Source organism: Podospora pseudopauciseta (genome assembly GCF_035222475.1).
Source record: "Podospora pseudopauciseta strain CBS 411.78 chromosome 2 map unlocalized CBS411.78m_2, whole genome shotgun sequence".
In the NCBI taxonomy this organism is placed as follows: domain Eukaryota; kingdom Fungi; phylum Ascomycota; class Sordariomycetes; order Sordariales; family Podosporaceae; genus Podospora; species Podospora pseudopauciseta.
In genome coordinates this window covers 745,275-769,421 of record NW_026946663.1, presented here as the reverse complement: position 1 = coordinate 769,421, position 24,147 = coordinate 745,275, and the positions used below count along the sequence as shown (strand labels likewise).

The 24,147-nt window shown below is 52.7% G+C and overlaps 7 protein-coding genes across 7 annotated transcripts; 3 read left to right on the top strand and 4 right to left on the bottom strand.

Annotated features, from left to right (window-relative positions):
- The first annotated feature begins 281 nt into the window (after positions 1-281).
- On the top strand, positions 282-2,055 carry DCD1 (Deoxycytidine monophosphate (dCMP) deaminase). Its single transcript, XM_062909211.1, has 3 exons — positions 282-594; positions 653-1,644; positions 1,704-2,055. The coding sequence occupies exons 1-3, from the start codon at positions 573-575 to the stop codon at positions 1,749-1,751; spliced, it is 1,062 nt and encodes a 353-aa protein (XP_062767975.1). The 5' UTR covers positions 282-572; the 3' UTR covers positions 1,752-2,055.
- A 1,024-nt stretch (positions 2,056-3,079) lies between these two features.
- QC763_201750 (uncharacterized protein) lies at positions 3,080-3,346 on the bottom strand (the record flags this gene model as incomplete). The annotated part of the gene is made up of 1 exon (XM_062909210.1): positions 3,080-3,346. The coding sequence occupies one exon, from the start codon at positions 3,344-3,346 to the stop codon at positions 3,080-3,082; it is 267 nt and encodes an 88-aa protein (XP_062767974.1).
- Positions 3,347-4,866: 1,520 nt separating this feature from the next.
- Positions 4,867-8,329, bottom strand: QC763_201740 (uncharacterized protein). The gene is made up of 3 exons (XM_062909209.1): positions 7,567-8,329; positions 7,445-7,514; positions 4,867-7,384 (listed from the first exon to the last, which is right to left on the bottom strand). Exons 1-3 carry the CDS (start codon positions 7,724-7,726, stop codon positions 5,461-5,463), a joined length of 2,154 nt encoding a protein of 717 aa, XP_062767973.1. The 5' UTR covers positions 7,727-8,329; the 3' UTR covers positions 4,867-5,460.
- A 2,905-nt stretch (positions 8,330-11,234) lies between these two features.
- Positions 11,235-17,148, bottom strand: QC763_201720 (uncharacterized protein). Its single transcript, XM_062909208.1, has 3 exons — positions 14,480-17,148; positions 14,312-14,425; positions 11,235-14,263 (listed from the first exon to the last, which is right to left on the bottom strand). The coding sequence occupies exons 1-3, from the start codon at positions 14,598-14,600 to the stop codon at positions 11,964-11,966; spliced, it is 2,535 nt and encodes an 844-aa protein (XP_062767972.1). The 5' UTR covers positions 14,601-17,148; the 3' UTR covers positions 11,235-11,963.
- Positions 17,149-19,058: 1,910 nt separating this feature from the next.
- QC763_0031090 (uncharacterized protein) lies at positions 19,059-19,802 on the top strand (the record flags this gene model as incomplete). Its single annotated transcript, XM_062905522.1, has 3 exons — positions 19,059-19,166; positions 19,378-19,424; positions 19,727-19,802. The coding sequence occupies 3 exons, from the start codon at positions 19,059-19,061 to the stop codon at positions 19,800-19,802; spliced, it is 231 nt and encodes a 76-aa protein (XP_062767971.1).
- A 48-nt stretch (positions 19,803-19,850) lies between these two features.
- Positions 19,851-21,864, top strand: INO1 (Myo-inositol-1-phosphate synthase; the record flags this gene model as incomplete). The annotated part of the gene is made up of 2 exons (XM_062909207.1): positions 19,851-20,560; positions 20,621-21,864. 2 exons carry the CDS (start codon positions 19,851-19,853, stop codon positions 21,531-21,533), a joined length of 1,623 nt encoding a protein of 540 aa, XP_062767970.1. The 3' UTR covers positions 21,534-21,864.
- A 707-nt stretch (positions 21,865-22,571) lies between these two features.
- Positions 22,572-23,674, bottom strand: QC763_201705 (uncharacterized protein; the record flags this gene model as incomplete). The annotated part of the gene is made up of 2 exons (XM_062909206.1): positions 22,572-23,512; positions 23,656-23,674. The coding sequence occupies 2 exons, from the start codon at positions 23,672-23,674 to the stop codon at positions 23,304-23,306; spliced, it is 228 nt and encodes a 75-aa protein (XP_062767969.1). The 3' UTR covers positions 22,572-23,303.
- Between the last annotated feature and the right edge of the window lie 473 nt (positions 23,675-24,147).

Here is a 24,147-nt window from a genome sequence, read left to right as displayed (position 1 = left end):
AACTGCCGTTCTATTCAGTTCAAGTTGGAAGTCAGATGGGAGGTACCAGCTTCAGTTCGATAGCGGGGCGTGGAGGAAGCTCTGGCTGATGCCCCGCACTTTCCAGGGATCTGCTTCAAGCGTATACCAGACTGCCCCACCATGAACAAGGCAAGGTACCTGAGCCACCACCTTGGACAGAGGCTTACAAAGATGGTCGATGGTCACGGAGAGATTCTAGAATACGGCCCATCAGATATGGAAAATAAGGAACGGGCCCAAACTGTGAACATAGAATAGTCCTTAACCAAAATGTACTATTGTTTGATATCATGGCCAACTGAAGACAGGCACATCCCACCGGCTAATCATCGGCCACGAGGAGCTGAAGACGCGCTCACGCGTTGATGACTTGCAGCTAGAAGCGCGTTTTCGTTCTCCGCCATTTCAAAACGGACTTATTACACACCTTAGCTGGCTGGAGAGTTTCATGGTTGTAGATATTTACTGAGAGAAATAGACGTTCTCATTTCGGATCCCTACTTCTCCATCTGATCAAAACACCAATCTTCAATCTCCACTCATCAGTCAAAATGTTCATTGGAATCTGCGGCAGTAAACACATGACCATCTTGGCCTCTCACCCATCCACTCTTACTTACACATATCACAGGCATCTGCGCCGGCAAGCGCACTATCGCCAACTACCTCGCCGACCACCACGGCTTCACCCACCTCTACCTCACCCCAAAACACACAACCCAAACCACCCCCCCATCCTCCATCTCCTCCTCCACCACCACCCAAACCACCTTCTCCACCCCCGAAGAACTCCTCGAATTCGTCACCAAACGATGGCGCGACCGCTTCGTAACAACCGACATTCCCTCAGAAGAAATCCTCGAAATGTATACCCGTCGCCCCTTCTTCCTCCTCCTCTCGGTTGACGCCCCCTTGACCGTCCGCTGGAAACGTTTCCTAGCTCGACAATCCCAGTCCAACCACGGTCGGTTCTTGAAAGGACCAAACGAGGAGTCGGAACCCGATCATGAAGTTACTGATCTCGAGTCGTTCGTCACACTAAACGACTCCCATCTCTACGATCCAGTAAACGGCACCCAGGCGATGATATCAAGAGCGACAGTGAGGTTGTTGAACACCTCTTCTTCTCTCGCCCACTTGTACGCCACGCTGGGGAAGCTGGATTTGTTGAATCAAGACCGGCTCCGCCCGTCGTGGGACGCCTACTTCATGGCGTTGGCTGAGCTGGCGGCGCAGAGGGCAAACTGCATGAAGCGGCGGGTTGGATGCGTTATTGTGAGGGACAAGAGGGTTATCAGCACGGGTTACAACGGTACACCCAGGGGCTTGGTCAACTGTGGGGAGGGGGGATGTGACAGGTGTAATGCCGGCCAGGGGTCAGGGCACGGGTTGACGACTTGTCTTTGTATCCATGCCGAGGAGAATGCCCTGCTTGAAGCGGGAAGGGAGAGGGTGAGGGAGGGCGCGGTGCTGTACTGCACTACGCACCCGTGCTTGACGTGCAGCATCAAGATTGTTCAGGTTGGGATCGGGGAGGTGGTGTATAGTCACGGGTATAGCATGGATGGGGATACGGCGGCGGTGTTTAGGGAGGCGGGGGTGAAGTTGAGGCAGTATGCCCCGGTGAGTAGCTTCCTTTCATGATTGAACGGGGATGAAGAAAAGCTGACGGGATTTGACAGCCTGCGAATGGGTTGGTACATCTTGAGAAATTAGATGTGTACAAGTAGATAGAGGACAACAATAGTTCAGCCGGGGACAAACGTTCACTGACCAACCCAGAATCATCCAACCTCGTCCAAGCTTGCTGTCGCCGACTCACGCCACAGAGGATGCCAGAAAGATCATGAATAACGCAGACACCTGTGTCCTCGAGACAAATCTCCAACGGGTAACTCAAACAGGTGTGTCAAGCCAATAACAGCCTTCGCTCAACATGCAGAGCTGGGGCATTGGCACAAATGAGCAAGTAGAAAGATATGGTATCAATCCATCACCTCCCTCCGCACCACCAAAAACCGGCAGCCAAACCCGGTCACCGGCATTCCCGTTAGATCTCCCTCCCCCAACGGAAAAATGTGGACCCTTATAAAGCTTTCCCCGATCTCAATTCCCACCGGTTCTCCCCTTTCCTGTACCGCTCTCCGTGTCCGATCCATTCCCCACACCGTGCGAGAAACACTTACACAAGCAACAGCGGTCAAGGTAGCAGCAACAAACGGCGACCTGCGGCGCGCCCGGTTTAGATAAAAATGGCATGACATTCCCTCTCGCATGGCACGATTCTTGAAAGAATTTTGCGTAACAGACACCGCGCAAAGAAACCTTCCGTTATGGATTCATGACTGGGTGAGCCAAATTTTCATTATAGAGATATTCGGTACCGAAGCGGCCAACAAAATGATCTTCTTTTTCCAGCACAAGGGAACTGTCAATTGTTAGTGTCGATTGCGCCATCTCATCTCATTCACACCTTACAAGGCAAAATGCCAACTTTCACTCTCACCCACAGTGACATAAGCAGGATATTGCGACATAGTTCAAGTAAATGGTGAAAAAATAGTAAATTGGTATAATGATGATGATAACAAAGCAAAATCAATGAATCCCTCTCCGTTTAACTCCGTTGTGTATGTCCAGCGCCCTGCCAAGCTGGCTGTGTGGGCTGCGAATGATGTTCCCTCTCTCTTCATTGTACAATGTCCCTATCCAATTCCGGTCCAGTCCAGTAGTCCAGTCCAGTAGTCCAGCCCAAAAATCCCTTGTATTCCACCGCCCATTTCATGTTGTGTAAGGTCGACTTAACCTCCCTCCCTTCAAACCCAAGTCTAAGGTGTGTGTACCACCAACGATGGGCCTGCATAACTCGGCATACCCCATCCAGGCATCCATCCCTCCCTCTCTCTAGTAACTGGTGTAGGTGGTTCGTAATCATATTAAATAAAAATGGTGTGGTGTGGTGTGGTGTAGTTGGGTGGTGCGATATCCTTCCTCAAATCATACGATAACACTTTCTTTCTTTCCTCCTTCCCTTTTTGGACCAATCAGTTCCTTCCGCTTAACGGGACCCCCATCTCCAGTTGCTGTTGTTGTTGTTGTTGGACGTTTGTCTTGACAGAGGGACGGAGGTGTCGTGACGGTCGCCGTTGTCTAGCGAGGTCTTTGGTGATGATGAGGAAGAGAGAGAGCGAGGGAAGTAGGAGCCCATGTTGTTTGGGGGGGAAGGGAGGGGGCTGCTGCTGGTGGTGTTGGACTGTCTACTCTCGCGCCAGGAGGAGACGATTTGTTTGCAGAGGTGGGCGGACATGGTGTGTGTCGGGGACATTTTGACGGCTTTATTTATGTGAGGTGAACTTTAGGAGAGAAGAAAGTTGTTGTTGTTGTTGTTGTTGTTGTTGTTATTGTTGTTGTTGTTGTGGTGGTGGTGGTGGTGAGAGCGGTGGTGTATAAAAGGTTGTGGTTGTTGTTGAAGACCGCGTGTAAGTGAACAAGTGGAGAGCTTGTGGTTGGCAAGGTTGATGAAACTCGTCTTGTTGAACGTTTGTCCGGTACTTCCAGATCCCCAGATCAAAAATCGTCTGTGTAGGTAATAAATGCTTTACTGATCACAAGAACAAAAAGACCAAAAAGCCTTCAGACTTTGCGCGGGAACCTCATCCCTTTTAAAACAAACATGCCACAAACTCCGGTGCCTGAGCCCAGCCCACCTGGCAGCCCTGCCCTTTGACCACCACCACCGCACACCGTGTGACTGCTAAGTTCAACGGACCACCCGGCAAACACGAACAATGGGTCGTCCATCAATCGACTCACCCAGACCACATCCCCACAACCCGTACCACATTTTGGACTTCTGTCCAATCAAAATGCAGATATTACAAAGATTCCCAAGGCGTTTGTGGCTCAGCATGAACAGTGGCTTGTCGTTCTGGGCTGATTTGGCGTTGTTCAAGCGCTGAAAGTCTGACCATGTCGCTCCACAACTTTGGGGCTTACAGGCGCCACGAGATCAATTTTCAACGGCAGCCCTGTCAATCCCAGGTTGTCGTGTTTGAGGCTATCCATTTTCTCATTGTTGGATTTTCCCCATCTTGGGCTGGAGTTTCTTTCCCCCAGGCCAGTTCTAACTTCCGGGTCTTAACACCGAACTCTTTTCCTGTTCGGTCCCGCTCTGGGTTGCTGGCCATGACTCCCCCCAAACCTGGTTATGGAGGAAGTGAGTTGAGATGTCTTACACCATCGGTTCTCCCGGCTTCACTTACACCACTCCCGCACACTGTCTCTCCGTCTCCGTTCCTGTGTATTATTCGAGAATTACACACCGCACCTTCCAGAAGTCCAACGACAAAAAAACTACCGTGATACCTACTAGGATCCTTCCGCGCCTGCCGGACATGGAACATAGTGATAAGCTTTACACCTACCCATCTAAGATGGAAATGGCATGTGGTATTCCTAGGTGATCCAAAAGATTAATATCCGACCCACCTTCCCTATCATTCACCACTTTTCATATCGTAAATATCATCATCAACCCCCCAAAAACTGTCAACAAACTCGGGTTCACATTTCTCCCTCCTTTGCCCCCCTACACCTCCTCCAAATCTAAAAGTTCTAGAAGCCCATCCCATCCCATCCCATCACCTAAAAACCCGGCAAATTCAATCCCCATCGGATCATCCTTTCTCTTCCACCACTGGCCAGCCTGTCACGCGGTGCTATTTTTGAACAAGGGTGGACCCCTGATTTTCCCCAAACCACCAACCCGCCAGAGGAATCACTTTGACATGCCCCTTTCCCATCAATACTCAACATAAAGAAACAAAATATTCATGAAAAATGCCGTTCCGTTCATTAAGAATTATCTATACAGTACTTTTTGTTTTTTAAATCACGCTCCTAAAAACATGCCATGCTATCCCCCTACCCCACTTTCCCATCCGTCCATTCTACCAACTCCAAAAACTCCCAATACAAATCGTGGCTTTTTATCATACAAGCAGCAATGTGTGTGTGTGTTACATGTCATCCCACTCCTCCTCCCCCCCCTTCGCCCCTGCCTGGGGAAGGCCATATTCATGATGATGATCCGGGGTATATAAAAATGTGATGCATCCCATGATAAAATGATGATGATGCTCCACCAGAGGTCGTGACCCCCAGATCCAATGATCTGGTTACAATAACCTGGGGTACCCTCCTCATGAATAAACGAGTTGCTTGGTAGGTAAGCGGTACATCTGCCCTTCCCCAAAGAAAAGCATGTGGTGGCTTCATAACCTCGTCCCTCCCCCCAAAAATTCCGCCGCAAAAAAAAAAAGTCAATCGGTCCTGCCCTTCAACCCTTGCAGCCTCTTTATCAAACCAAGCAACTCGGCGGGATGCTTTTTTTGTTGTTTGTTTTCCATCAGACCAGCTGGTGTTGTCTTGTAGCCCCTCTCAATCATAAGGAAGCTTTGAATCAGTCGAATACCCCTTCTCCGTTGGCTTCACCTCCTTGATCGGGTGCAGAATCATCGAAGGAAGACATGTCCTCCCGTGCTTCTGCTCCCACTCGGGGCCGCCGATGCCAGTGTCCTCGTACCCCATCCAGTTGTTGTACAATCGCTGAGGTGGAATGGCACGGTAGTACCATGTGCTGCCCAGGTATCTCCCCTCTTGTCCCCATCCCATGGCGCTGCCGAAGCTGCCACTTTGCCCCTTGGGGCCTCCGTTGAACCACTTGGCCAGCTGGCTGCCGCTCCACGCCCGGTCAAAGTAGACTGGCATGGGCGCATACACAGCCTTCAGTCCGTGGAGGAGAGCGGTGGTCTGAGAAACCATTTCGGAGGCGACGTGGTTGCCTCTGAGATCCTCAGCATGCATCACGTCAATCAACCTCCTTGACGCTCTAACTTGAGTAATAATCGTAGCCCGGCGAGGTAGCTTGCCCCATGGGAAGTTCAGGTTTCGGTATCCCCACACCTGGTTGCGCATAATCCAGCCGCTGTTGACTGGATTGAATATGGGCGCCAGGGTGATCAGATCGGCCTCCTCACCAACACCCCATTTGTAATTGTCGTCCTTGGGATTCTCGACTGGTGGCTTGGGACCGACAGGGTTGACAACAGGAAGCTTGGGAGCGCCCCAAATCGTCTCATCCCCGACTTGTCTCTCCACTGTTTGGCGGAACTTGGACTCGAACCCTCCATAGTAAGAAGGGATGTAGAAGCGCTCGTTGCGCTCCCAGAGTCCCCGTCGAGGCTGCTTGCGGCCAAACTCAGCCAACTTGTTGAGCACATTGTAGTGATGGCCAACCACCCGTGAGTCCATTTCCCAGTTCCAAACATAGTCGAATTCCCGGAACTCCTGCATAAACATCTGGACAGGCAGGAACTGGCCGTTGTGCACCTTCCTCGCCTTGACAGTGAGCTTGGGGTACATCTTGTCAACGGCTCCCTCGGTCCAAAGAATGGTGATGCTGCGGAGTTCCTCGGGAACGTGCTTCTCAATCGCTTGGCGGTACAGGTCCTCGCTAGCCCAGATATCGAACTCGTCTTCTCTGTAATGCACAAACAAGAAAACCTGATACTCTCCACCAGTTCGCAGGCTGAGCTCTGTGATGAGCGACCGAATGGCTTGTTTGTCGTTATCATTGTACTCCTTCCCGGTGTAGGATCGCAGCAGAATGGCGGTTCTGGCCTCTCCGGCCTTGACGGTCGAATTGTACGCGCGCTTGTTCTCGAAGACGCCCTTAATCGATCTTGAGCGAAGCGGGCGGGCATCCGGACCACGCCAGAACCGTCTGAATGTAGCCAACAGGTCCTTGGGCGTCTGCTTCTCGGCAGACTCGTCGTACTTTTTCAGGTCGGGGGAAGGCTCGCTGTCCTCCTCCTCGTCAACATAGGCGTTCGGCGGACCGCTCGTGGCAAAACGTGCCTGATTCTGATCGACACATTTGGATTGCAACTCGCCCCAGTTGACCTTGTCCCAGTTGACCGGCTGGCCGTCCTTATCCATCACCGGGTTTACTCCGTACTGGCCCATCCGAGTCTCTCTTTCGAAGCAAAGGTTGCGGTCAAGTCCAAGCGTGCTGTAGCTTCCAAAGCCGGGGTCGGGGAAGTTGCGCGGGCGGCCCCTGAAGACTTTGATATCCTCGACTTCGTCTCCCGTGGCTCCAATGCAAGGCACATACCGGGCATGAGTGGCCAACCATTCCTTTGAGTTGTACTTGGGATATGGGTTGTAGATAGCGGGACGTTCCTTGGTGAAGGAGGTGGAGTTGTCGCCCAGTGTCAGCTTGGCCTCGTGCGATGGCTTTCTGGTGTCCCGGTCGGTAAGGCTGTTCAAGGTGTTGCCATATACGGCGCCTAGTCCAGGTTTCCTAGAAGACGAACGTTAGCGTCAAGCAGATGGTGAAATGGCTTTCCAGGGTGTCACTTACTTTTCCAGATCGCGCCAGTCTTTCTCGAACAGTTGTCTTTGCGCTTGCAACGCAAGCTCCTTGCGCTCATCTATTTTGTGGTCAGCAAACGCCAGTATCCGTCCGGAGAACTCAATCCGTACCTGGGTCGCGCTCAGTGTTGACTGGACGGTCGTAGAAAGGAACCACTCTATAACCACCGTGGTGCGCCAGCAGGATCCAGCAGAGAACAAACACCGCAAGAGCCGGGATATAAGTTTTTGGCCGAGTAAGCACTCGGCGAATGTGTGTTTTTGTCAACATTTCGATTTTGGTATGGTGGTGGTTAACGCCGCGATGTGGTCGGGAAACGTGAAACGAATGTAGGTGTGTAAAACGATCGGCGCTATACGGGCATTTCGGTACGATGCTGTCCTGTCTGCGGCCTAGAGAATGGAAAACGAAGTCGCGATGTTCGACTTGGTCGGTCGGTCGACCTTGGAGGGGACTACCGTTGGCAGTCGGTCGCAGAAACCAGGAGAGTGCAGCTGAGATCACGATACTGGATCGCGATTGCCGATTGGGGGATAAAAAGGAAGGCAGTAAAGACTGGCGGCCACCCACACCGTTGCTGATATTAGGCAAATTGACGATAAAAAGGGAGAAGCGGAGGTTAAGTTGAGAGCGGCACGCCTCAGCGCCACAAGAAAAAAAAGCCCAGAGTCCTTTGTGCGTTTTCGGTGCACAAGCACGAAGAAGCCAACGCTTTTTTTGGTGCGATAACAGGAAACGTTTCGACAACGTTCTGTGTAGAACAGAAGTACTTCAATCAAGGTAGAGCAAAAAAGACGAGACATTTACAGGTCACACAGAACGAGGCATGACAAGAGCTTGTATCTTTCGGCCGGTCTGGTCCGTGGGGGCAGCGCGGTCCGACCTGTCGTTTGCCCCCTTCTCGACTTTCGATAAACAAGGGAAAGCCCCTGAAGATTTCTGCAGGGAGTGGAGAAAGCTTAGCGCACGACAGGGCCAATGCAGCCCAGGCCCACTTCCGAATTAGGGGACTGTTTCTGTTTCTGGTTCAACATGGAATCGTTTGACAGATCGACCGCCTTTTCCTGGGTTATCGCAGCAGAGATACCCGCTCTTTTCTTCGTGTCTGTCGCACGATGGATAATGATCGCCCTCTCACAAGGGAGACAAACCTGATCCCACCGCCTCGGACACGTAACACTTCAAGTTCTCTTCTTTTCAAGAGGTAGCACGTGTAGGTAACGACTTGTGCCCGCTGGATGCACTGATAAGATGAGACAGGGGTGCGGAAATGACGCCAACGGCCACCCAACCGAGCAGCGCTACCCTGGGCAGGGGATTTGCTAGCCCAGAGTCTAGACCTGTCACAGAGAACCAACCGCAACATCGAGAGCTCAAGTACGTAAGATTGAATCCTCATTATACCATGTTCACACAGAACGTCAGACGCCCTCATGATATATCCAAGTCCAGTAATCCGTCTCTGCACCTCCAGGCACAAAATACCACATCACGACGGGGAACACGAAGTAAGTGTGAGACTCGGCGGATACGAGAGACAGTCACAATTGTGTGTGATGCATCTCGAATCGAAGTCACCAAGCCACCAGTTCGTCCCACAAGCCACCTGCATCCCGGCCCTCCTCGCATGGGCTTGCCATTTCACCATTCAAGCCCACGATGGCTTCACTTTGACGACGACGACGAAGACCCTTTACTCCAGTGAGCCTTGCCTGCCTATTGATCCTTCAAATCTACCCCCACGATTCCCATCACCAACTGAGGTTACGCAGACCTGTGTCCTGACCCAACCGATCACCTCCCACGCCCCAGCGTCGTGCTCTACGGCACAATATCTACACCTAATCTAGCATGGTAACATCACACCGGAGACCGCACCGGCTCGGCTGTCGTCCTTTGCAGAAGAACCGCTCTTTTGGTGGCAATAATTCAACGAGTACCGCCGAGGGAAATGAAACTTTTGTTTCTGGCGCTTTGGTTTAGTCTATTGCAACCCACCTAACCAAAGTCCCAAACTCCCACTCCAACTCCAATGCCAAATCCAAACAAGCCTTTTTTTGTCCTCTCTGCCGGCTGGTTAGAAATCTTATCTTGCATACAACCCGTAAATGCAATAACCTGCCAAACAAGCAATGATCGTCAGGGACACAGGTTTGGTTAAGTTGATTCTTTATCTTTTCTAGGCCAAATCATATAATGATCCCTCGAGTTTCTGTCGATCGTAAAGGACTCTCTCCTATTTTACCCAGCCGGCAAGCCACAGGGAATCGACGACGCAGTGTCACCTGAGATTGTGCACGTCATTTTCCCCCCAACACCAATCATTATCAATAGGGGACGATTTTTCATCGTCCACAAGATCTCTGTGGCGGAAACCAAGTAAGAAAAAAGAAAAAAAAGAAAAAGCCCAGCGAAACTTGGCAACGGGCGTCCGCTCGCCCCCCCTGGCGTAAACGATTCGAAGCGAGTTTCTAGCGCGCATTAAGGGAACAACAAATTTTTGTGGAGGAGGAGACGGTGTAGAGGATGATAATTTCGGTTGTGGTTTCCCCGGAGGTGATTGAGTGAAATGATGCTTGTCAAAACAAATCGGAGATCGGTTATCGTCAGTTTCAAGAAGGGGGTGATTAAACTCTATTCGGAGGTTCTGCGAGCTGTTGTAAGACGGTGTTGTGGGATGGGCGGTGGAGATTGGGTACACATTGAGCGGGCTGGCCTCGCGGAAGTTGGAGAGAGCCTCGATTCCTTAGCAGCACTAATGGTATGATCTATGCTAGCCGCCAAACTGTCTGGCTCCCCATCATCCTCATCACTGCCACGACCAGAATCCGGAGTTCTCCCAGCCCCCCTCCTCGAGTTCCCAAAACCATTCCCTCGCTTGCCTTCCATCTCGCGGTATGTTAAAAAACTCCCAGGCACACGGCTGGCGCTCCATGACTTTCCTTCAGTCCACCTCCGCATGCCAGCTTCCCTCTCATCCCAGACATAAACCGACCCGGATCGAATCTGTTGGCATTCCTTTTCGGGACAATCTTTGAACTCTAGGCAAAAGTCCCAGTCGGCAAGCCTCAAAAATGAAAGGACGACCGAGTACCTACCTACCCTACTTACTAACCTGGGGATTCTCCTTCAGAAACCATAGATCTAGAAGATGGGACACCGGCTACCTACGTGAACTTACCCATAAACACCACAACCTTTTGTAACTAGCGGATACCTATCCAACCGCATTTCTAGCACTTGAACCATCTCCAAGGCACCTACCTGAAGGACGAGTGATCTCTTGCAGAGCTACATTACACCAACTTCCTTCTCTAAACCCATATATATCCCGCAAACAACAGGGAGCAATTCCTCCCCCCAAAAAAAGCCAGCAAAACGTTCGGTACTTCCATCATTGCTCAAACGTCCTCCCGGGCTCAAGACAGTCGTGGCCGTATTCGCCATCAAAGTCCAGAGTACAAGCTCTCGGTATTATCCCGAGACAGTGGAACACCATGACCCAACTTGAAACAAGCAAACTATCTGGAATGGAAAACACACCCACAGTATCGTTGTATCATTTCTCATCGGCCATCTTTGCCGGGTAGGTACCGACCACCACATCATAACCCCAATCGGAGTGCATCTGTCTGAAAGTCCATCTACCCGTCCACGGGAATCTGATACGCAACATGCCAGATGAGTTTTGCATAGACAGACCTTCACACACTCCCATGCCGTCATCAAACCTCCCCGATATCACCCCAAAAAGCGAACAGAAATGGTCAATATATTTTCCATATATTAGCAACTAAAAATTGTCTCTTTTCCAAAACCTCAGCTATCTCCCCGCCTGCCTGCCTGCCTGTACACATCATCATGACATGACGATGCACAGCATATCCCAACATCAAACCCCCTTCAATATCTCATGTAACCGCCCGTCCATCCATCCATCACACCCGTCGCGTATCACCACGTCAGATTCAAGCAATCACCGGGCCCTTACAGCAGGAACCCCCAACCCGTGCAACACAATCATGTCCCCTCCCCATCCCCAGAAATCCCATCCTTCCACCACCCAATGCATTTTCCACAACTCCCCCTCTGTTCCCTCCCCTCCCTATCCCAGACCCTAATCCACCCATCCATCCATCCACCAGTCCAAAAATATTCCATCCAAATATGCTGTTGGCCAGCCTGAAATTATCGTATCATCAAAAATAAAAAAAGCATAAAAAAAAGACAACAACAACCTGTCCTGAATACCCCGGTGGGTATATATATATATATAAAGCCAAGTCCACAATAAGGGGGGTATAAAAAGCCGAATCCAACAAGAAAAAAAAAGTTCCTCAGTCTATGAGTTTCCGTAAACAAAGAAAAAAAAAGTGTCAGACGTCAAGCCGTTATCTCATGTTATTAGCTCAGCGTCAAGAATTGTCGAAAATGTCGAATTAATATTAACCGGGGAAGGGAGGTTCGGTTCGGCGTGATCAGATAGATAACCGTCCAACTGTAACCCCTACAGCATTCCCAACCTCGTCATCCTCTTCTCCATCTGCGGTCTCGGTCCCGGCCCAAGTCGACTATTCCCATACGGACCGTTCGGCCCAAACCTCGGATTCGCCCCCGGCAGCCCCATCGGTCCCGGCGGCCTCATGCCCCCTCTTCCTCGTCCGGGAGGACCACCCATTCCCCTGCCGCCGCCCATCATCATAGGCGGAGGAGGAGGCTGCTGCACCCGCCTCCAGGCGTCCTTTTCGCAAAACGCCCTGCCGTTGACCTCAAAGTACCCATCACGAAGCGCCATGCCGCAGTCGCCGCACTTGAAGCATCCGACGTGGTGTTTGCGAGAAGTCTCATCCTCGAGATACTCCCCCTCGATGCCTCGGCCGCAGCTCCCACACAAGCTGCCGTTGAGCTTGTGGTAGTGTTGCTCGCAGTAGGGTCTGTCATTCAAGACGTAAAACGTCGCTGACGTGAATGGTTCTTGGCAGGTCGAGCAGACGAAGCACGGCTTGTGATAGCGCCCGGTGAGACGGCCGTCGGCGCTGGAAATCGATTTCCCCTTGATTGGCAGCCCGCATGCCTTGCAGTCGCCGCGGGAAGGCTGGGCCGAGAGAGGAGGCAAGTTGCGAGGTTGCGAGCGGGATCGTTCGTGGAGAGGTCTGCCGTCGCGAAGCTCGTCACGGGGGTCTCGAGGCCGTTGCGGAGTTCTGCTGGGATCTTGTCTTTGCATGTCCCTTGGCTCGTCCATCGTGGCGGCTCTCTGAAGTTGTCTCGGGACCTCCATTGTTGGTGCTCTTTGGAGCTGAGGTCGAAAAGGTTCCACGGGTGGCCTCTGGGTCTCCTTTGGCGCTTCCATCGTGGGTGCCCTTTGAAGCTCTCTTGGTGCTTCCATCGGCGGTGCCCTTTGCGGACCTTGTGACCTGTCCATGGGAGACGCTCCCTGCAGTTCTCTCAACGCTGATTGTTGCGGTACAGGCGGCTCCTGTTCACAAGGTCGAGCTGGTTCCGGTTTCGGGGTCGGCCAGCCTGGAGATGGCTGAGCTCCAGATCCAGGTGTCAAGATGCTAGGTGTCATAATGGCAGGGCTTTCGCCAAGCGGCGAGATCTCCAACGGAGAGGGAAGAGGGGATCCTCCTGCTGCTCGTCGTTGACCACGCGGGTCGATGCGTGGATCATATCCTCCCTCTGGCGGTGGCGGACGAGCGCTTAGTGGCGATGGCCGATCTCTACCTCCCTTGTATGGCATTTTGAGAGAGGCAGGACCTGGCGGTTTCTGCTGATTATCGTCCATTGTAGACTGAAGATCCGACATCAAGTTATCAAAACTAGATGTGTCAGAAGGCTTCCTCCGTCCAGATCTCGATGCTATGGACCTGGGTGGGCTAGTTCGGGAGCTCGCTTGACTAGGGCGACGCTCAAAACTGCTCTGGACTGACACGCTTTGTACCGACATGCTGTGAACAGACACGCTTGATCCTGTCGATTCCGAAGGCGTATGGTAAGGATTCCCAACGCCGAACTCCTCAGCAAGGTTGATGGTTGGGAGACCAGGGGTAGTGGGTCGGAGTGTAGCACTGCGAGGAGGTGGAGGTCTCGAAGTGTCTGGCCCACGGCTGGGACGGCGAGGTCTGTCGCTCATCATGGACCCTCGGCTGTCTGGCGATGTCCCGCCATCTCTGTCTGAAAAAGACTCTGATGGGGCACGTAATCTGTCTGGCGGCTGAATTCTTAAGGCCGCGGGTGGCGCAGAAGGTGTTCGCTGGGGTGGCGGAAAGCCTTCATTCGGACGAGGAAATGTATCGGCGCGACTGGGTGTCAATGGCGGAGGATTGTCTTCCTGCCGACTCGGACTCCTCGCAGGAACGCCAAAACCCCCATAGCCGTTCTTTCTCAGGCTGGGTTGTGCCTGTCCTCCACCCAAGCTACCAAGGTTGGAAGCTGAAGTACCGGGACGATCGTTTATATCGCTACGAGCACTGCTCGAAGGCCTTCTGTTGGCATCAAACGGCCCGGGAGCGATGGAATTCAGGCGTTCCATTAGATTCGGTGGTGATTGTTTCCTTGCTGGGTTTGATGGCGGCAGCTGGTCGTCGAAATCAGTCCCGTTACCCAACCCCCCATAACCCCCTGATCTCCTTGTTGGTTGAGGGGGAGGCGAATCATTGGCAATTTGAGGAGCAAAGAATTCGTCCGGCTTGTCAGTAGCAGGTCTAGCATTTGGTGTTTTGGGCGAGATGTTTTGCTCGCTCGGTTGTGATCCACTCGACAGTGAACTCACTGGCGTCAACTGGCCTTGTCCTGCGTAGGCACGATCTGAACCATCGTCAGCATTTGCCATGGTTCGAGATGCATCAAGCGTACTGGCAGCAGAGGTGTCCACTTGAGGGGGTGCCCGAGACTGGTCCTTTGGCGCAGCAGGAGCACCCCACGGGTTAAATCTTTCAAAAAGTGACGGGGCGGGCATCGGCGGTGTTTCTGAATGCATGGTCAGCAAGTTGTCGGAGTGAACAAACGGAATCAACCGCCTACCTTCCACCGCTGGCGGCCCCGAACATTCATGTTCTCCCATCAGGGAAATTTCCACCTGTAAGCCACATGACGAGCATTTCACAGTCGGCATGAAGCTCGACTCTCTTCCCACGGTGGCCATTCCCAATCAGCGTCGTTTCCTGCAAGTCACTGGTGTGTAGTCGACTGAAACATGGGAATCGAGGCGCGTCTCGGTCTCGGCTTTGCGGGGAAGTCTCGAACTGTCCAGAGAAGCTGTCCAGTCCGCCGGGTTCCCCAGTCCACGCGTCCTGAACCCGGCGAATGCCTTTATGTAGGTATATATATATATGTAGGTGATGAGTGTGATAACAGCAGCACGGTAGTCGAGATAAACAGGGAAGTTCGGAGTATCCGTAGTTGTCGTCGAGATTAGGTCCGGGGTCAAAGTGGTGGTGGTTCCAAGTTATCAATTGTTTCCAGCAATCGTTAATATGTTCAGGATGATGAGGTGCAGCGGGAGGGATCTGATCTGGTTTTACAAGACAGGGACCGGCTCTCGCAAGCAGGCAAACACAAGAGGCCCGAAGGATGCCAAGCTCGTCAGGGCTATGCACAGGGCAAACTTGCCGAAATGCACGGAATGAGCGATCTGTGGGGAAGGCGATGGACGAGTGCGTTGCGGATCGTGTCTCGGGGGTCGAGTCTGGCGGTTTGACGGCATGGAAGGGATGCAGAAGAGGGAGAGAGTTGAAGAATCGCGGGCGCTGGCAGTTGCGCGGGCGGGAGACACCGTGACCGCGACCCTGGCCCTGCTCACCCCGGCCTTCCCTGTCGAGACGAAGAGACCAAAAAGGGTCTCAGGTCGGGCCCTCGGCAGCCACCCAGGGAACCCTCGTTCGCAGTGGGTTCCAGGCCCGAGCGCCTCCGCAATTATCGACGACTTCTGATTGAAGCCGACCGGGATGTGCGCGATGGCCACAGGATGGGGCGGAAATCAAAATGGACGAGGCCAGGCCCCCTGACTGTTGAACCTCACTCACACGTTCTCACTACAGACAGTCTCTGCCATCTCTCTGCTATCTCCATCTATCTCTACCTACCCGCGCTGTGCCAGCTCACCTTGTTCCCAAAACGGCTATCACCAACGCCCATCATGCACGGTGAAGGAGAAGCTTCTGAGTTCTGACCATCAGCAGCAGTTCCGGCAGGCAAGGGTGGTGAGACAGGGACGAGTGACAAAAGGGTGTGTTGCATCCAGTCAACCCGACGCACGACTTCAAAATTATCGGAGATCATTTCGGGGTCTTTTCATGCTGCCAGTGGCCCAGATCCGCGATCCCACCTTCACCTTGAGGCAAGCTCTAGCATCAAACATGACCCGTCCACCAAACATCAACGGCGCGCCAAACAAACCCTCAAAGTGGCTTGTTGTAATCTCGAGGTGCCCACTTTTCTCTTGAACCAACTACCAGTGGCTTTCTGTCTTAGACCTCACCTATCACCAGCAGTAAGCTATGTATATTCACCACAGCTCCCAATTGGTGCGTTTAGAGACTAATCATACTCACCAGGATCGATCAAGGATGACGGGATTCATGAAGGAATCCAGCATGAATGACTTGTTCGACACTTTTTTTTCAGTTGAACCAGTAACCCATTCCCGCGTCTCAGCATCCTCTTGGCCCCAATACCCTCTTCCCACCCTCGATCGCTGCGATATTTTCTGATACTCGCTATGGCTTTCTCCCCTCTTCCGAGAGACGGCGATGCATCACTGCAACCTTCTCTCCACGCCAAGCGGCCTCACCGCTCGGTCCAGTGACCCGAATGCAGCCTTCAGGCACAGAAGGGTGTTCTTGCCGATGCGTTCACACCGCATCTGACCCTCATCAGTTGGCATTGCTTGCCACCTCTGCCAGCAACTCGCGACAATTCCGGCTTTTCACGGTTCTCATCTCGCTGAAAATCGAACAAGGCCGTCCAAGGCGGCTGAATGGCTGCCGGGGCCAGCGAGCCCAAGATTGATCGCCTTGCTGACGCGCCCGATGTGCCGAATCATTGGACGCATCGAAAAAGCAAGCAACCCGCGCCCTGCCGAGTCATCGTTCCGCACTGCTTTGCCCCCCCTGGCGAGCCCTGAGAGGCGCATCTGTCTGGAGAAAGGCTGTTGCCGAGAAGAATGAACCATTGTTTGGGGTGCTCTTCCAGAAAGACCTCCACATTTCCCCTTTCAGTCTCCCGGCCCTGACGACGACCTGCCCTCACCTCCGACATTCATATATACAGAGGTATATACCTATAGGGCGAGTTTCATACCCTGCATAACCAATAAGATTGGAGACATGGCGCCCAGAGTATTGGCTGACGACTTTGAGTGTAGGACAGTCTAGCGGTTACACTGTGTGTATGGTTACCCCGCCTCGTCCAGAGTGTGGGAGGTGAAGGTCGAACGACTGGTCCGGGCCATTTCCTGACCTTGCCATGCGGCGGTAAATCAGATTCGCTCGCCTTGACAGCCAGTTTAGAGGCCAACTTGGTGTGTCAGGATAGACGAGGGCGGGATGATCAAAAGCAAGCATCGCCTAGGTGCCTCGGAACAGCACGAAAACCATGGAGAGATTATGTCGGCTTCCCGTGCCAGCCGCCGGCTTGCTTGTGGTCCACACAACCCTCAATGCTGTTCATCGATCTTGCAGGTAAGAACCTCTTTTTGACTAGAGCGAAACAAATAGTTGGGGTGGTGCGGGAAGAGCAACCTATGGCACCTCTGCAAACTGTCAACCCCACGTCGAGGATCTCATGTTGGTTGCACACAACTGGCCGGATTCGTCGTCCTGCCTGAGCCTGCCTCGCATCGACAATGCATCGATGCAGCAAGCCACTGTTGACCAGCACCTCATCACTAAGAAGCTGCACGTCAACCCTTCCTTATTGATTTGCAGCTGCGGAGGCTCAAGGCTGGGCCTATGGGAATGACTGAAGGGTTTCTCATCACGTCAGTGGGGTGACAACGAGTAAACTCTCCCGCAGTCATGATAGTATATGTCTACTGAAGACGACTCACAAGCAGCCACAGAGAAGCATTTCCGGCCCAGCCTTCTCGAGCAGGTACTCTTGTAGTAGAGCTCGCACAGAACGAGCACCCTGGAGACGGAGCAGCTCGGCACGGGCGTGGGGTACACTAACCACGTCGCTCCTCTGCTCTTCTCCAACTCTCAGTAATGATCAGTCAATCGTTGCCAGCAAAAACTGATCTTCAGTGAGTTACAAGGATCGAGCATGCCAAGTCGAGGGTCTTGGTAGGTTTCGTTTCGAGGTTTCCCCACAGTCTTCAGGGGATCTCGCGTCTCAGGGCACAGCACACTGCCGCAATGCCAAACTACAGGAAACACGTTGAAGACGGCAGTTCCACCCTCTGGGAATCTCAAGATTGGATGGTTTACAAGCATCTTGGCCGCATCAATGAGCTGCCATATACGGCACCGTTCCCGAGAAGAGCGGTGGGCAGGAAACGGTGCATCTTCTCCAACAAAACAGAACTCGGCGTTTGGTTATACACACGACAGCCCGACCGAGACTGCTGTGTCTCCCTGATACATGCTCGGGAGCGTCGACGAATGATGAGGCAAGGGATCACCTTATTGCCAGAAGAAAATCATATATCACTTTTGCTGCATGTCACACATACCCCTGCCGGCTCGTGTTCGTTGGTGAATGGTAACTCCCTCAAGACTGCAGGACAACAACACAGGTGGAATATCGTGATACAGAACGACATATGTCCGCTTTTAGTGCTTATCATGATACCTTGCCTCGAATTGTATAGTCAAGCCATGAAAGCCATACGGCTGCGCGGTGACAGATTTGGAAGTTGGAAGCAGACATATGTTATGTACGGATCGAATTAAAACCGAACGGCGAGAGAACCCTTGCGGCCTCGAGTCTGATACTACCAACGTCAACATCAACCAACCGGGCCGGGAGCGGGCGCGGGTGGTATGAATTTGCTGTTGTTGACTGGCTTGACAGTTCACAGTGGATACTCATCCTGCAGAGACAGCAGCCACTGAAGAAGCAAACTCGAGCTCTCCTCTCATCGAAACACAGCACTGAAGCCACGGGCGGTGTCAGTTCTTCGGGCGACCTGCTGCCGCCCGGCGTCGGTAGGTGTTGGGGTTGGACGGGTCAACGCCGCCGCTCCCCCGCTACCAATCAGCGAAATCGGGGGCCGAGACATGCCCCCCGCCCTCCCGCTGCCGTGCTGTGGCAGAGCGGGGATGGCGGGGCAGCTTTTTTTATTTGCTGTGTGGGTAGGTTGTGCATTCTATACTTTCTGGCGACATCCAACGGCCAGACAATCCACAGAGAAGGCTCTCTCTCGATCAGGAAATTGCCGGTGCGGCCTGCGTCCTGCTTGCTGCTTGTGCTCAATGCTCGCTGCTCGCATAGCTCTTCCCCATGCCCTTATCTCTTGGTATCTGCAGGCGCTATGCCCAAAGCTCTGAGTTCGCAGAGTCTCTACCGTGGAAATATGTCTCGATTGTGATTTGGAAAAGTACACGCTATGTTTCCCGGCAGCAATTGACCGCCGCTACGCATTCATCCGATCAACTCATGGATGGACCCCGGGCCCCCGCCATTGAACGGTGATTTGAACGGCCGACTTGTCCGAAACGTGGAGCCCCAAGGTTATAGTGCGGATTTCGTTTCTTTCACCGCCCACGTCGTCCGGTCTTTTCCCCAAACATAAAAAGGAAGGCCCTTCCTGTCACTTGCTGTCGGACGATTGTGTCGTCTCGTGCTCCTCCGCTCTTCGTCTTGCCTACTTCCTTGTGAACAAAACAAGCCAACTCCCTCGAGTCTGACTCGAGACATTACCCCCCCCCCTTTCGAACCTTTTGTTGCTCCGATCTCAGCTTTGTTGATCGCAGCTCCAGGGCCGCGATCACGACACCGTCAAAACGTTCTCCAACCTTCTTAACTCGTAAGTGTTGCTCCTCCGAACTTCGACGCATATGCCGCCATACCGTCAACACCTGTCTTTTTGGACTCCGTCGTCCCATGTAGTTACCTACACTACCACTACCACATGCTCCTCCCACCCCCTTGTCTCCTTGTCCCCTGACCCCACGCCCCTGATGTACCCTTTGTTGTAGCCCACCTGGCAATCTCTTCGTGCTCCCTCAACCGCCGCTTCTGTTGAGATCACGGTTTTTGGCGGAGAATGCCTCAACTCGTCCCCCTTCCGGCTGCCTCCTCACAAATCTCTGCTAACATGTATAAAAGGGTCCATCACCCATACGCCGGAGCCCGTTGTTCTGCCTCTCCAGGAAGCTCAGCGGATTACATTTCTACCCGATAAATTCACTCTCAGCATCCAGGCAAAATCAACAACTCTCCAACCTTAGCAATGGCCCCCCACGCTGAGATCGCGAACGGTGATGGACCTGTCAACTCTGGCGGCGTTTCCTCCTCCACCAACCAGAAGGTGACCTTCAAGGTCAACTCCCCCAACGTCGAGTACACCGACAACCAGATCCGCTCCAAGTACACTTATCACACCACCGAGGTGTCCGAGGTCAACGGCCAGTATGTTGCGGTCCCCAAGGAGACCCAGTACAACTTTAATGTCGACACCAAGGTCCCCAAGCTGGGTATGATGCTCGTTGGCTGGGGCGGCAACAACGGTTCCACCGTCACCGCCGGCATCATTGCCAACCGCCGCGGGCTCTCCTGGCAGACCCGCCGCGGTGAGCAGAAGGCCAACTACTATGGCTCTCTGATCATGGGCTCTACCGTCAAGCTCGGCACCGATGCCAAGACCCGCAAGGATGTCAACATCCCCTTCCACGACCTCCTCCCCATGGTCCACCCCAACGACATTGTCATCGGCGGCTGGGACATCAGCAAGCTCAACCTCGCCGAGGCTATGGACCGCGCCCAGGTTCTCGAGCCCGGCCTCAAGGCTCTGGTTGCCAAGGAGATGGCCTCCATGGTCCCCCTTCCTAGCATCTACTACCCCGACTTCATTGCTGCCAACCAGGAGAAGCGTGCCGACAACATCCTCGAGGGCACCAAGGCCTCTATGGCCCACGTTGAGAAGATCCGCCAGGACATTCGGTACGTTGCACATTTTTGAAGCTGCTCTGAGAAGCATTTTGACTAACACGAATTGAACAGTGACTTCAAGGCTGCCAACAACCTTGACCGTGTCATCGTCCAGTGGACCGCCAACACTGAGCGTTTCGCTGACCTCATTGAGGGTGTCAACGACACTGCCGACAACCTCCTCAAGGCCATTGAAAACGGCCACGAGGAGGTCTCTCCCTCCACCGTCTTCGCTGTTGCTTGCATCCTCGAAAACACCCCCTTCATCAACGGCTCCCCCCAGAACACCTTCGTTCCCGGTGCCATTGAGCTTGCCGAGCGCCACAGGGCCTTCGTCGGTGGTGATGACTTCAAGTCTGGCCAGACCAAGATGAAGTCGGCCCTCGTCGACTTCCTCATCAACGCCGGTATCAAGCTTACCTCCGTTGCCAGCTACAACCATCTCGGCAACAACGACGGCAAGAACCTGAGCGAGCAGAGACAGTTCCGCTCCAAGGAGATATCCAAGTCCAACGTCATTGACGACATGGTGGAGGCCAACACCGTTCTCTACGCCCCCGGCGAGAAGCCCGACCACACCGTTGTCATCAAGTACATGCCTGCTGTCGGCGACGACAAGCGTGCTCTTGATGAGTACTATGCTGAGATCTTCCTCGGCGGTCACCAGACTATTTCGCTCTTCAACGTGTGCGAGGACTCCCTTCTCGCTTCCCCCTTGATCATCGACTTGGTCCTCATCACCGAGCTCTTCACCCGTATCCGGTGGAAGGCTGTCTCCACCGACGGCGCCGCCACCAAGGACTTTGAGGGCTTCCACAGCGTTCTCTCTGTCCTCTCTTACATGCTCAAGGCTCCCTTGACTCCTCCCGGCACTCCCGTTGTCAACGCCCTTGCCAAGCAGCGCTCCGCTCTCGTCAACATCATGCGCGGCTGCTTGGGTCTCCAGCCCGAGTCCGACATGACTCTTGAGCACAAGCTCTTCTAAGCTTTGCAACTCCTTTGCTTTGGCTTCGAGCGTCTTTAGAGGGGATTCAGCACCCTTGCTCTTTTCTTTCTCGAGTCTCAACCTTTAATCTTCGGTTCTGAAAACTTGGTCATGTTGAGCGGCACATCAAAAGGCACTTGGTAGACATTAGGACGGGGATGGGGGTTTAAAACTGGGTTTAACGGTGATGCATAAGGAGAGCGGAGTTGGGAAGGCTGGAGCATCCGAGATAGTATTATGGTAGAAAATGGGGAACCCTGATGTTTCCTGAATGTTGACTGGTGTCGTGATGGTACCTTTGATTGTGTTCTTGGTTGTGAAACGATTCTTGAATGGCTGTCGATTGAGAATTCACAGAATGAGTCTGAGATCGGTGAGACAAAGTATGTCGATGGCTCTCTATTTTGCAGCCTCGTTTTTCTTAACTGCCAGTATTCACACATCGGTATTTGATTCATCTTGATGTAGCCCTCCCATTCAACCGGAGAGGGACAATTGAGGACCCGACCATGATTATCTCATGAAAGCAAAGGATTACGGATACAAAACCCGGAAATAGACTTCCATTGCTGCTTGCCCCCACCCCCCAACCTCTCAACCCCAGACCGCTTTCCCAAGATCTGCCATGCCATGCCATGCCGCGATATGCTTTCCCAACCCCTTTGCTTGGCGGCGCTCGGGGAAACGGCTGCTGGGCGAGGCAACTCTGTAGCTTCACATGGAAGAGGAGGACCCTTTGCTGACTGACTGGCTGACTGCAGAGGGGAAACAGGTTGTGCTCAGAGGTTTTTAGGTAGGGTATGCTGTGTAACATTACAACATATCCGTGAGATGATGAGTGATTATGTGCCGTCGCGCGTCGTGTGTCGTGTGCGTTATTTCTTCCCTCTTGGTTTATGTTATTCCCAGCATCGACTTATTCCCATGCTACGGTACTCCCCAACACCCTCCAGCGGCGTGACACACGCTCCTGACAAATCTATTCCTTTTGAGCCTCAATGGACACACATCAACAGCCCATCACATCACAGGTGCAACAGTAACAGGTAGGTATCAAGTTTTAACATTAAGCCTTAATAGGAAAACAAAAAAAAGTGTAAAATCAGCATATAAAAGTCCAGGCTATCAGGTAAACCTCCCCAACAGCCCAACCTTTCCAGAGAAATATCATCACCCCCCATCAAGGCAGATATTCAGCCATGATGGGATGTTTTTCATCATCCCCTCACGGCAAGAATATCGCCAGAGGTAAATGGTCCGATTGATCCGATGATTGTTGCAGCTCAGGACAAAATCAACCGCAATTGCTTCCCCCCCCCCCAATCTGCCAGCTCCATTCACTTGTTTTCTTTTCGCTTCTCGGCCAACCACATTCCCCTAGTCCAAATAGCAATCCGTACAAATCAGGGGGAAAGCATGCTTGAATGCTTGATTAAGAAGTAAATTTGGCTACGAGGCCAAAAAAATGTAAGATGCTGTGTGTTGTGCTGTGCTGCTGGTGCGTGCGCCGAGAATACATTGCAGGGTATCGTTGCAAATCGATCGATCGATCTTTAATCCCAAATCCGCTCCTCCTCAGGACAAGAGAATATCCCATCTCTCATCCTTCCAATTGATCCAATCTCATACCCCCCCTTTCCCTTCATGAGATGAATCTGTCCACCGTTCTTCTTTTAAAAGAATCATTACTTCATTCCAACCCACCCTTCCATCCTTCCCCGTCTTCCACCGCCTCTGTGATTTAAAAGCAGAGTCAGGGTGATGTGTCATTTAGACAACAGCCTGGCGTCTTTCCCTGCGGGCGACCAACTTCTTGTAGATGAAGAGGCAGATGAGGCCGATGCCGACAACGCCGACGATGCAGAAGACGGTGATGACACCGGGCTCCTGGGCAGCCCAGTTTTGGCGCTTGGAGAGGGCGGCATAGGTGTCGCGAGCGACGACGGAGGTGCTGATGGCGGCCATTTTAGTTATTAAGGCTGTGAGTCGTTTTGTTAGCAAAGAATGTTCTGGCAATTGAAAGAAACAAGACAATTGATGCGAGTGAGCAGCTTAGAAAGTCTTGAATAAAATCAGATTGTCGCATTGATCGCGTGTTGTTGTTTGCGACGCCGCTCCAAACATCGCTTGGCATCCGTCATGTTGCCAAAGCTCGGGTCTCTCGACCGAGACACTCCGAAAAGGACTCAAACACCACTCGGCGCAGAGCCGTTGACAACGGGGCATGTGAAAACTGGTAAAAAAAAAATGTGCTCGGTCGGACCAATTGGCGAGCAAAAGACTGCTTACAGTTTAAGGTTGCGGTACTAGGTGCAAGTAGGGTAGGTAGTAGGTAGAAGGGTGTGAACAACACAAGACGTTTTCTTTCTGACGACGACGAGCCAATTGGGGTATTTGAGGGGGTGGCAGTCTGCTGCTGCGCAGGGCAAGAAACAGAGTTGTCGAGTGAGGTTGAAGAGGAAAAAAGAGGAAGAGAAAGATGGAAGCTCTCTTGCGGGTGGGAGGGAAGGAAACAAAATACCGCCGGTGGAGCCCGCGGCGGCAGAAACGATAAAGCTTGGCCACCGGAGGCACGGAGGTACGGCAGCTCACACACCCCTCTCCCACCCCCAAA